The 13,897-nt window shown below is 44.6% G+C and overlaps 1 protein-coding gene across 1 annotated transcript in view; it reads right to left on the bottom strand.

The window, feature by feature from the left end:
* Nucleotides 1-3,648: 3,648 nt before the first annotated feature.
* The window catches only part of LOC124280272 (beta-hexosaminidase subunit beta-like), a 29,464-nt gene continuing 19,215 nt past the window's right edge, over nt 3,649-13,897 (bottom strand). Inside the window, 5 exon segments of the mRNA XM_046716169.1 lie at nt 3,649-4,315; nt 4,897-5,001; nt 7,537-7,621; nt 12,095-12,266; nt 13,343-13,421. Coding sequence (XP_046572125.1) covers nt 4,255-4,315; nt 4,897-5,001; nt 7,537-7,621; nt 12,095-12,266; nt 13,343-13,421 — 502 coding nt within the window. The 3' untranslated portion in view covers nt 3,649-4,254.

Here is a 13,897-nt window from a genome sequence, read left to right as displayed (position 1 = left end):
CAGATAAATGTCATGTTAAACCCATCCCCTCATTTAAATACTTCGTTAACCCGACCTTTCAGATTACCGATTACGTGTTAACCCGTCGGAATAAAGAAAACCAACCCAACAAACCCCCAGTAAACTTCACACTCACTCACTCAGGTTAGAAAAAGCCAACCATGCTTAGAGAAGAACGAACCAGCAAACCGAAGGGTTCACTTCACTGACAATGTTTAGAGTTCACATGAATAGAAATGAACTTAATTTCTTCGTGATGATAAAAACAAACTACTGTCCACAGTGAATGTAGAACTTTATTGACATATTGTAAAACGTCGTGCACGTGAACGTTCTAGCAGCACCATACAGGTAGTTACTAATGTCATGTGTGTAGATAGACAACCAGTTACTAATCTCATGTGTGTACAGGTAGTCGATTAGTTACTAATGTCATGTGTGTAATGGCAGACAACCAGTTACTAATGTCATATGTGTACAGATAGACAACCAGTTACTAATGTCATGTGTGTACAGGTAGACAACCAGTTACTAATGTCATGTGTGTACAGGTAGACAACCAGTTACTAATGTCATGTGTGTACAGGTAGACAACCAGTTACTAATGTCATGTATGTACAGATAGACAACAAGTTACTAATGTCATGTGTGTACAGATAGACAACCAGTTACTAATGTCATGTGTGTACAGGTAGACGACTAGATACTAATGTCATGTGTGTACAGGTAGACAACCAGTTACTAATGTCATGTGTGTACAGGTAGACAACTAGATACTAATGTCATGTGTGTACAGATAGACAACCAGTTACTAATGTCATGTGTGTACAGGTAGATAGCTAGTTACTGATGTCATGTGTGTACAGGTAGTCGACTAGTTACTAATGTCATGTGTGTACAGGTAGACGACTACTTACTAATGTCATGTTTGTACAGGTAGTCTACTAGTTACGAATGTCATGTATGTACAGGTAGTCGACTAGTTACTAATGTCATGTGTGTACAGGTAGACGACTAGTTACTAAAGTCATGTGTGTAATGGTAGACAACCAGTTACTAATGTCATGTGTGTACAGATAGACAACCAGTTACTAATGTCATGTGTGTACAGATAGACAACCAGTTACTAATGTCATGTGTGTACAGGTAGACGACTAGTTACTAATGTCATGTGTGTACAGGTAGATAGCTAGTTACTGATGTCATGTGTGTACAGGTAGACAACCAGTTACTAATGTCATGTGTGTACAGGTAGTCGACTAGTTACTAATGTCATGTGTTGTACAGGTAGACGACCAGTTACTAATGTCATGTGTGTACAGATAGACAACTAGTTACTAATGTCATGTGTGTACAGGTAGTCGACTAGTTACTAATGTCATGTGTGTACAGGTAGTCGACTAGTTACTAATGTCATGTGTGTACAGGTAGACAACCAGTTACTAATGTCATGTGTGTACAGGTAGTCGACTAGTTACTAATGTCATGTGTGTACAGGTAGACAACCAGTTACTAATGTCATGTGTGTACAGGTAGTCGACTAGTTACTGATGTCATGTGTGTACAGGTAGACCACTAGTTACTAATGTCATGTGTGTACAGGTAGTCGACTAGTTACTAATGTCATGTGTATAGGTAGTCGACTAGTTACTAATGTCATGTGTGTACAGATAGACAACCAGTTACTAATGTCATGTGTGTACAGGTAGTCGACTAGTTACGAATGTCATGTGTGTACAGGTAGTCGACTAGTTACTAATGTCATGTGTGTACAGGTAGACAACCAGTTACTCTTGAGTGTACAGGTAGACAACCAGTTACTAATGTCATGCTTGTAAACCTAGATGACTAGTTACTAATGTCATGTTTGTACAGGTAGACGACTACATCAGTAACTGTACAGGTAGACTACATCAGTAACTGTACAGGTAGACCAATACAACAGTAACTGTACAGGTGGACCACTACAACAGTAAATGTACAGATAGACGACTACATCAGTAACTGTACAGGTAGATTACACCATTAACTGTACAGGTAGACGACTACATCAGTTACTATACAGGTAGACGACTACATCAGTAACCGAACAGATAGACGACTACATCAGTGACTGTACAGGTGGACGACTACATCAGTAACTGTACAGGTAGACGACAACATCAGTGACTGTACAGGTAGACCACTACATCAGTGACTGTACAGGTAGACGACTATATCAGTAACTGTACAGGTAGACGACTACATCAGCAACTGTACAGGTAGACGACTACAACAGTGACTGCACAGGTAGACGACTACATCAGTAACTGTACAGGTAGACGACTACAACAGTAACTGTACAGGTAGACGACTACATCATCATGTAACTGTACAGGTAGACGACTACAACAGTAACTGTACAGGTAGACGACGACATCCAAAACTGTACAGGTAGACGAGTACATCAGTAACTGTACAGGTAGACGACTACATCAGTAACTGTACAGGTAGACGACTACATCAGTAACTGTACAGGTGGACGACGGCATCCAAAACTGTACAGGTAGACGAGTACATCAGTAACTGTACAGGTAGACGACTACATCAGTAACTGTACAGGTAGACGACTACAACAGTAACTGTACAGGTAGACGACTACATCAGTGACTGTACAGGTTGACGACTACATCAGTAACTGTACAGGTAGACGACAACATCAGTGACTGTACAGGTAGACCACTACATCAGTAACTGTACAGGTAGACGACGACATCAAAAACTGTACAGGTAGACGAGTACATCAGTAACTGTACAGGTAGACGACTACATCAGTAACCGAACAGATAGACGACTACATCAGTGACTGTACAGGTGGACGACTACATCAGTAACTGTACAGGTAGACGACAACATCAGTGACTGTACAGGTAGACCACTACATCAGTAACTGTACAGGTAGACGACTATATCAGTAACTGTACAGGTAGACGACTACATCAGTAACTGTACAGGTAGACGACTACATCAGTGACTGTACAGGTAGACGACTACATCAGTAACTGTACAGGTAGACGACTACAACAGTAACTGTACAGGTAGACGACTACATCAGTAACTGTACAGGTAGACGACTACAACAGTAACTGTACAGGTAGACGACTACATCAGTAACTGTACAGGTAGACGACTACATCAGTAACTGTACAGGTAGACGACTACATCAGTAACTGTACAGGTAGACGACTACATCAGTAACTGTACAGGTGGACGACGGCATCAGTAACTGTACAGGTAGACGACTACATCAGTAACTGTACAGGTAGACGACTACATCAGTAACTGTACAGGTAGACGACTACAACAGTAACTGTACAGGTAGACGACTACATCAGTAACTGTACAGGTAGACGACTACATCAGTAACTGTACAGGTAGACGACAACATCAGTGACTGTACAGGTAGACCACTACATCAGTAACTGTACAGGTAGACGACGACATCAAAAACTGTACAGGTAGACGAGTACATCAGTAACTGTACAGGTAGACGACTACATCAGTAACTGTACAGGTAGACTACATCCAAAACTGTACAGGTAGACGACTACATCAGTAACTGTACAGGTAGACGACTACATCAGTTACTGTACAGGTAGACCACTACATCAGTAACTGTACAGGTAGACGACTACATCAGTAACTGTACAGGTAGACAACTACAGTAACAGCACACACTGACGAGTCCATGATAAGCTCTACTGAGAGACTACTGGTTAGTTTATCATGGTTGACATTGTATAGAAAGCAGTTTGTTGAGAAGCATGGCGGTCACAATGACCTTGCGATAGTTACAGCTCAATACCTCCGCATGTAACTCATCACCTCCCAGCCCCTGGCGTGAGTCTGCCCAGTACAGGATTGCCTACAGATAGCAATAAACCTCGTTCCACAGACACATCTTCAGCTTCAGGATACATGGAGCGTTCAATTTGGACGGTCTAGTGGGCTACAGAGTTCCCTAACCTTCCAAACGCGTCATCATACAATAGTAGCGATTAGGCAACTGGAGGGTACTTGACACTGAAGCTTGCTGCGGTTATCGCCAAACAAAGGTTCCCTGTAGTTCAAGCACACGCAATATAGTTTAGTTAAAATCGAGGCATGATGTTCCACGGCAGTGGCATGGCTGTCAGTTGACTTCAGCTTCCTTCATCGTAGGCTGTATCTTCGACACGTACCACAGAGAGTTTCTAGTCATGACGTCACGCATCGTCATGGCACGTGCAAATCGCACGAGCTGGGTTCGTTCAGAGGGCTGATGGGGACACGTCTCCTGAAACACAGTACAGTACAATTATCTACATCACATTTCAAGAAGTCGACGAAGCGCCAGTAAAATATCCCGTTTTGTCGGCCCTCGTCCAAGACAATTGAATTCAACGTGGAATATAGCCTTCAAGCACACTAACGCCTGAGGCAATTCAACCACGATTCTCCAGTCTATTATATATACATTAAATGATACCGCATTAGCATGATAGGACAGAGATATGGCAGTGGATGCACTCTTGGCTGAGATTTGGACAGATAGAAGCAAGACCGGACATCGCAGGGCAGAATGTATTAGCGACAAGTGTCACCTACTTTATGAATACACTCATAGGCGTGGTCAGGAGTAAGTTCAACAATGCAACAATTTGGCCGATTCTTTTCAGCAAGTCGTATTTTCTGTGTAATTCCACGAAATTATCATATGACTTGTAGTACTGAAACATTCGGGATGGCATATTGACATTATGTTTCCGTTTCGGGCCTGGATGTAAATCTGTAACCTGGGAACAGACCTATATTCCAGTATAGTTGAGCTAACACGGTGTAACACACCTGTATGTCACAGTCACGTGATCAGCTCACCTCATCAGGCGGCACAGGTGTTCCTCCAGTCGGACTTTGGCTTCCGGTACGTCCCTGACGCTGCGATCACTCCAGAGCCGCTCTGCCATAGCGCTCACACGGAACCTGCGTCACATGACACATGTAAACGATGAAGACAGATGTGGTTGGAAACATCAGCGTCATCTGCATTCTCAAAGTGGTTGTCAGAAGTGATTCTAAGGAAATCTGTTTTCAAAGCATCCTATGTTTGTACCAAGAGTGAGTGAGTTTAGTTTTACGCTGCACTCAGCAATATTCCAGCTATATGACGGCGGTCTGTAAATAATCGAGCCTGGACCAGACAATCCAGTGATCAACTTGTACCAAGAGCCGACATAAGATCAAACTCATTGATTTCCGGGATAGTATTCACTACATCCTAGGTTTATTACCGTCCGGCGCCATAAAGTTGAACATTGCTGACTGTGGCGTTACATAACATTCACCTAAGCACTAATTAGTCTCGATATAAACATTCAATCAATACTATATGTCTGCTACAGTTGCACAGCCTCACTCACTCACTAACTCACTGACGCTCACACAGCAACCTATCCGTCAACTCACTCATTCACACAGTAATGTTTACATTTGTACTAAACGTCAAGGGTACATTTTACATTTTACGGATACTAGGAGGTTGGAGAGGCTGCACCGTACAGAGGGGCCACTCTCAGATAACCATATAACCTGGCCACGTCCACATTCACCGTTCGTATGAGCTGCCAGTGCCTGTGTTACATTCTGAGGTGCTTGTCAACGTTTAAACGTTTCTCAGACTATAATCTTCCACAACGACACAAGACGCAATATATCATGATATATAGTCCAGCACCTCATTCCCATGTCATATCTGGTCACCCAAAATTTAAATGTGACGTCCACATATCACTGGATTGTATGGTCCAGGCTCAATTATTTTCATACAGCTGGAATATTGTTGAGTGCGGCGTTATAGAACAAACAAACAAAAACAAACCTCATGTCACATTCTATACTAGGCACATAAAGAAACTGTGCATACAAAAAATTAAAATATACATTTATCAAACCTGTGTAGAAACATAAGGATTTAAACTCAGAGATTAGAGACATGTATCCAACATGCATGCACGTGCCACGTTCCGTGACGTCAGTGGGTTCGTCCTTGAGACGTGAAATACGTTGTTGCACGTGCATTCCGGGAAAGAGAAACAGAGCAAATGAATGCCACACAATACTGTCACTTTGGAAAGCTTTAACCCCTGCCCTTGCGATCGTTCAAAAAATTAAACGGCTATTGAAACGCATAGTGTGCCAAGGCTCACGTCTGCACAACGCCATGAGGCCATTGGGATGGTCTGTGGGGGAATGTCTCAACGACAAGTGGCTGCACATTTCCACTGCCACGGGAACACCATTTCTGCACTGGTGAGACGCTACCAGAACACAAATGACGTCATCGATCGGCCACGTTCTGGACGTCCATGTGTAACAACGCCAAGACAGGACAGATGGAAAGGGTGACCCATCTTCGCCACAGGTTTCAGACTGCAGTGATGACTGCCCGAACCATCCCAGGACTTCGCCGTATCCATCCCAACACAGTTCGACAACGTTTACGTCATCACGGGATCAGACCACGACGTCCCGCCATACGGCCTATCCTGACACAAGGTCATCGACAAGCTCGCCGAATGTGGTGCCGAAATCATGTCCGCAGACCCTTGTTTTGGTGGAGAAATGTTGTTTTTACAGATGAGTCCAGGTTTAACATTTCCCATAGTGATGGACGTCAAGGTGCCTATAGACGCGTGGGAGAACGTTATGCACAGGCCTGTGTCTGGGAGAGGAATCGCTTTGGTGGTGGTTCCGTGATGATTTGGGGTGGAATAACAGCACGCCAAAGAACTCCGGATCCTTTGGTGATTGTTCAGGGCAACTTAACTGGTGTGGGCTACAGGGATCAGATTCTTCGACCTGTGGCAATTCCTTTTCTGCAACGTCATGGCCCTGGGTTAACATTCCAACAGGACAATGCCCGCCCTCATACGGCAAGGGTTGCTATGGATTTCTTGTAACACCACAACGTTGACTTACTGCCTTGGCCTGCAAATTCACCGGATCTGTCCCCGATAGAGCATGTTTGGGACGAGATGGATCGACGTCTACGCCGTCTTCCTCATCCGCCAGATAACGTCCTTGACCTTGCAACAGAACTTGAGAGAATCTTGCGTGACATCCCACAAGCCGTCCTTGCACGTTTGATAGGCTATATATGCGGCGTCGATGCACTGCTGTTCTCAATGCCGATGGTGGACATACCCGTTATTGAGCTTGTGACATGGTCGTTTGACCCCTGTCCCGCTTGTGGACTCGTGACGTCATTGTGATTGACTTTTCAATTGAAATTCTCCCGACTTGTTATGGTCTCATGATCCCTCCATTAAAGTTTATATGTACCTTTGACATTGATATCGTACTTATCAACTGGGTTAATATTTTGACAATGCACAGTTTCTTTATGTGGCTAGTATACATTGTCAAACCATATTTCCAGATCCTAATGGGACAAGCCCATACGGTGAACCTGTCCATCTTACGCACCCCAGCTCGAACTATGGCGGCGGGGGAACTCACCACAGTGACTGTTGAAGGTTGGAGTCCACTAGGTGTTCCCCTGAGACGCAGGCCTCCCCGCCAACCACCATCTCCCTCTCGGTGGCTGCAACTACAACAGCAATTATCAGAATACACAAGTGTCTAGAAGTAGCCGACTATAAACATGCAATCTGGGACACCTGGCAATATATACTAATCTATTATATATACATGTGAGTCATTAGGTAATATAAACACACACACACGTGCGCGCGCGTGCGTGTGTATATATATATATATATATATATATACATATATATGTAACATGTGTGTCTCTACACTTGTAATCTGGGGCACCCGAATATACACACCATTATTGATGGATGGATGGGAGGACGGATGGACGGACGGATGGACGGACGGAAAGATGGATGAATTGATGAATAGATAGATCCGTCTTTCTCCCCCGCCGCCCACCCCCCTCTATAAACCTGTAATATGTGGCAGAAGGGAATCGCGATTTTCGTCTTCTATGTCTTATGTGATTTCAGTCAAGATAGCGAATATCTGGACAGACAACCAGTGTCCTTATACCAATGACCCAGACAGCATGTACAGGCATCGTTGACAAGTCCATGTCATATCGCGGAAGATACACGGAACTCCGGAATATTCGGTACTGTGTTTTTTTTTAGACAAATGTGAAATACGTCAGAAGGAAATGTTTTCGTTTTTATTTTAGAATTTCGGTAACATATAGTTGTATTTCACAACATATAGTCACGTCAAAATATCAACTTCAGCTATAAATCCAAATAAATTAGTATGTTTAGGCGCTACTCGCCCACGTACAACCGACAAACGGCGCACATGTTGCACACAATGGAAAGAACGTGGATGTCAGTTTCTACCACTGCTCCTGCCCCTCTGCTCCACAAACAACGCCCCTGTAGATAAAGACCCGTTGTTCGCAATAACTGAATTCCTGCTGAAGATAGCAACATCCGGCCATGGAGGACCGCCACGGGAGTTCAGCTGGTATGATTAACTCTGATATGTCGACAACATCTGCTAAAGAAATAAATAAGCATGTAATGTTACCAAAATAACTTTTTTTATCCTTCGCGATGGTTGGTGGATGTATCAATGCGCGGTGGTAAGGCTGTCTGACCCGACATGCAATGGGTCACGCACCACAGATGATGCTGGAAGTTCAAGAAGTGTAGATTCCTGGTTGCAGGGCTAGTGGACCCTCTCTGATAAACTGGCTTGCATTCATTGTGTAAACAATACGTCTTGTTTCCAATTAGTGTTTCACATTCAACATTATGAGGTTTATGTGTGTAGTGCGGGCAATATGTATGGGGAAGTAGGTATTTTTCAGAGGAGATTCCAGAGGGACCATGCTTTCTTCACAAACATCCTGTGTTTCGGTGCATTGATGTAAACTGCGTTGCAGACTGGCAACCCGGACAATCACATTGAAAAACAACATTTCGTCATGCCTCATTGTTTGTCTGAAGAGACTGGAACCACGTCGCCCAGAGCAGTGTCTCTTAGATGGCCGAACCCCTGGGCCGTAGTCCGAATCTCAGGCCGTAGTTTGAATATCAGATTCGCCTGGTTGCGTTTCTAGGGCAGAGCAATGTCCCTTAGATGGCTGAAACCCTTGGTCCTGGTTTGAATCTCAGAGCGTAGTCCGATTCTCAGATTCGTCTGGTTACGTTTCTAGGGCAGAGCAACGTCTCTTAGATGGCTGAAACCCTTGGTTGTAGTTTGAATCTCAGAGCCTAGTCCGTTTCTCAGATTCGCCTGGTTACGTTTCTAGGGCAGAGTAATGTCCCTTAGATGGCTGAAACCCTTTGTCCTGGTTTGAATCTCAGAGCGTAGGCCGATTCTCAGATTCGTCTGGTTACGTTTCTAGGGCAGAGCAACGTCCCTTAGACGGCTGAAACCCTTGGTTGTAGTTTGAATCTCAGGCCGTAGTGCGATTCTCAGATTCGCCTGGTTACGTTTCTAGGGCAGAGCAACGTCCCTTAGATGTCTGAAACCCTTGGTCCTGGTTTGAATCTCAGAGCGTAGGCCGATTCTCAGATTCGTCTGGTTACGTTTCTAGGGCAGAGCAACGTCTCTTAGATGGCCGAACCCCTGGGCCGTAGTTCGAATCTCAGAGCGTAGTTCGATTCTCAGATTCGCCTGGTTACGTTTCTGGGGCAGAGCAACGCCCCTTAGATGGCTGAAACCCTTGGTCGACGTTTGAATTTCAGGCCGTAGTCCGATTCTCAGATTCGCCTGGTTACGTTTCTAGGGCAGAGCAACGTCTCTTAGATGGCTGAAACCCTTGGTTGTAGCTTGAATCTCAGGCCGTAGTCCGATTCTCAGATTCGCCTGGTTACGTTTCTAGGGCAGAGCAACGTCTCTTAGATGGCTGAAACCCTTGGTTGTAGCTTGAATCTCAGGCCGTAGTCCGATTCTCAGATTCGCCTGGTTACGTTTCTAGGGCAGAGCAACGTCCCTTAGATGGCTGAAACCCTTGGTTGTAGCTTGAATCTCAGGCCGTAGTCCGATTCTCAGATTCGCCTGGTTACGTTTCTAGGGCTGAGCAACGTCCCTTAGATGGCTGAAACCCTTGGTTGTAGTCCGATTCTCAGATTCGCCTGGTTACGTTTCTAGGGCAGAGCAACGTCCCTTAGATGGCTGAAACCCTTGGTTGTAGTTTGAATCTCAGGCCGTAGTCCGATTCTCAGATTCGCCTGGTTACGTTTCTAGGGCAGAGCAACGTCTCTTAGATTGCCGAACCCCTGGGCCGTAGTCCGAATCTCAGGACGTAGTTTGAATCCCAGATTCGTCTGGTTTCTAGGGCAGAGCAACGTCCCTTAGGTGTCTGAAACCCTTGGTTGTAGTTTGAATCTCAGGCCGTAGTCCGATTCTCAGATTCGTTTGGTTACGTTTTTTGGTTTACAAGCACATACCCGTTTTTGGCAAAAGATTGAATCGGACATCCCGCATGCATCAGTCTGACAGCCGTTCCATAAGAAATAACGTTAATAGTGGTATTAAAACCAACCCTCTCTGAAGCAAAGATACGGGTATGTTGTCTTCTAACGTGTTTACTGTGCAATACACCCTATAACGACTGACTTATGGATTGTTTCAATGCGACGTTCCGTTACAAGCCCCTGTCTTCATGTCACAGGTTGCTGGTGCCTCCAGAGTGCCTCAATGACTAGTACTTGCCTCACCCTGGTGAAACCAGCGGAGCAGGACATGGTTAGTTTAAAACTTGTTTAGTGTTTAGTTGTTTAGTACATAATAAACTGACGAGCAAAAGAAAGTACACAGGTGTAATTGTGGTTGCAATCCCCAAATATGCGTTCTAACTAATAAAATTATAGAAAAACATTGATTGTATAGAACGCAACCATCATGTTTCATTTGTCAAAATGCAACCAAAACATTTGTACGTGTTTTGCACGAATTTTTGCAAAATTGTGATTATTGTCCCATGTCACCAGCACTTTTCTGACAGAGAGTATAAAACCTGTTTGTCATGAAGACTGAACAATCACTTGACAGAAATCTCACGAGGAAATGCCAAGATTGACGTCGGCGCAACGAGAACGGGCCAAAGGAATGACACAAATGGGTGCTTATTGCAAGGACATTGGGTTGCACAAGACAAACCATAATTCGGCTGTTTAACCGTTTCAGTACGACAGGCCAGACATGTGATCGACCCAGAAGTGGACGTTCCAGAGTCACAACACCCCAAGAGGATCGCTATCTGCGGGTTATTCACCTACGCAACTGGATGTTGACAGTGACGTCATCAGCAGCAACATCATTGGGTCATCGCGTAAGCCGATTCACAGTGACAAGACGACTTTGTTCTGCTGGCATGTATGGGCCTACCGACCGCTGCGTGGAATGGCCTTCACCTTCCAGTATCGTAGGAACCGTCTGCAGTGGTCATCACTACATCGCTGTTTATTGTTACAATGTCATTTTGCTGATAAAACACGTGTATTGCAGTGTGCTTCAACATACATTTTCCATTTCATCAAAAGGTTTTGTTATTTTTATCTTATTGGACGAAACACAACCTGTGTACTTTCTTTTGCACATCAGTTTATTATGTAGCTGAGGGTACATGTAAAACAAACAATACACAAATGGTCGGTGGTTTCCGTCATGCCAAGTGTTGATATGCAGACATTAAGAAGGCAGGACCGGTCGGCTCGCAGTGGTGATAATGTGTCTGGGCAGGGTGCGGGGGTTTCCATGTTAAACATGGTTCGACGGTGAGCTGGCACTTTAAAACTAGGATAGGCCCGGACTCCATTGTCCTCATGTAAGCCAGTGCGTAAACTATACTACCATTACCCTGTGTATCTATAATACGCACCCACTGCCCTGTATGTTCCTAAGATGTACAGTCACACCCACTGCCCTGTATGTTCCTAAGATGTACAGTCGCACCCAGTGCCCTGTATGTGCCTAAGATGTACAGCCGCACCCACTGCCCTGTATGTTCCTAAGATGTACAGTCGCACCCACTGCCCTGTATGTTCCTAAGATGTACAGTTGCACCACTGACCTGAATGTTCCAGCGGATCAGCCAAGTAGAACTTCGACCAGTCCATATCGGATGTGACGTAGTTCAGACTCCATGGACTGGAGTAGATGACCCGATGACCTCTGCTGACCGCTAAGGCCATGGCGGCCTTGGGATAAGGTTTCCATATTTGAATTATGGCTTGTTCATCTATCTGAATTAAAAAATGTTAGACAATTATATAGCAAAAACTACAAACGACATGGACACTATTGCCTGAACTGTATTGCTATAAAACATAGCATGCAAAATCACCTATGTGACGGCTGATGCAGGGCCTAGAGGTTGAGTTATTGTCTGGGGACACTGGAACCAAGGCAGAACACCCCCAGTTGGTGGTTTACACAGTTGTCACGTAGAGACAAGCTGATATCAAACGAGGAGCATATGAGACAACACAGGTCCAACTGACCTGGTATTCATCAGGGCAGAGTCAGGGCACAGCCCATGTGTCCAATGTTCTACTGATCTGATTAACGACCCATCGTTACACAATTTACGCCTTCTGTGAACGTCCTTTGAACCCCACTACACGTGAAGCAGAACAATCGTTAGGTAACGTACGTCTACTGTCTAGCACCTGCTGACATCGTTACGTACCGTACATCAACTGTCTAGCACCTGCTGACATCGTTACGTACCGTACGTCAACTGTCTAGCACATGCTGACATCGTTATCGAACGTAAATCAACTGTCGTCAGGGAACATACGAACACTTCTGTGTACTGTCTAGCACCTGCTGACACCGTTACGTACGTCAACTGTCGTTAGGTGCCATACGAACACTTCTGTGTACTGTCTAGCACCTGCTGACATCGTTACGTACGTCAACTGTCGTTAGGTACCATACGAACACTTCTGCGTAGTATTTAGACCTGCTGACACCATTACGTACCGCACGTCAACTGTCGTTAGGTGCCATACGAACACTTCTGTGTACTGTCTAGCACCTGCTGACATCGTTACGTACGTCAACTGTCGTTAGGTACCATACGAACACTTCTGCGTAGTATTTAGACCTGCTGACACCATTACGTACCGCACGTCAACTGTCGTTAGGTAACATACGAACACTTCTGTGTAGTATTTAGACCTGCTGACACCATTACGTACCGCACGTCAACTGTCGTTAGGTAACATACGAACACTTCTGTGTACTGTCTAGCACATGCTGACATCGTACACGTGATTCTGCTGCCGAACACACTTTCACATCTACACGTACGTACACTGACTTCAATGTCCAGTACATCCTGCCAGAACACAAGCGTCCTCTTGCTGTCCAGCTGATTCACAATACTTGACAATCTGCAACAAACAATTACTCCTGATGTAAGGGCAAGTCATGGTCAAAGCAGCATGGCTACTTGATTCAAAACACTGGCATATATATTACTAACAACCTAACCAGGGAAAGTCAGGGGGACTAGTTTGTCATACAGACCCTGAAGCAATATATCTAAGAAAGCCCACGCAAATCTAGAAAATGTGGCAAGTCTAGATTTTCACAGCTTCTGAAAATGGAGAAAGTACCAAGCCTCCTTTTCATTATATTTTATGTAAAGTATGTTTATTTCATAGAGTAGTTGTTAGTCTAGGTTTGGACAAGGAGTAAGGATTAGGCCATAACCACGTGATCCTCAGCGATAGGCCAAGATCTTTAAGTCCGATATGATACATCAGTATGTGTGTCTGAAGAGATCACTGTACTTAGCCATCTCGTCAGGTGCAGCCTGGACATATTTTGACAGCCCAATCGAATGACAATATGTGGGTTATTAAGC

This window comes from Haliotis rubra, unplaced genomic scaffold (genome assembly GCF_003918875.1).
Source record: "Haliotis rubra isolate DU_JTF1 unplaced genomic scaffold, ASM391887v1 Scf264, whole genome shotgun sequence".
Classification (NCBI taxonomy): domain Eukaryota; kingdom Metazoa; phylum Mollusca; class Gastropoda; order Lepetellida; family Haliotidae; genus Haliotis; species Haliotis rubra.
This window is presented reverse-complemented; position numbering and strand designations above follow the sequence as displayed.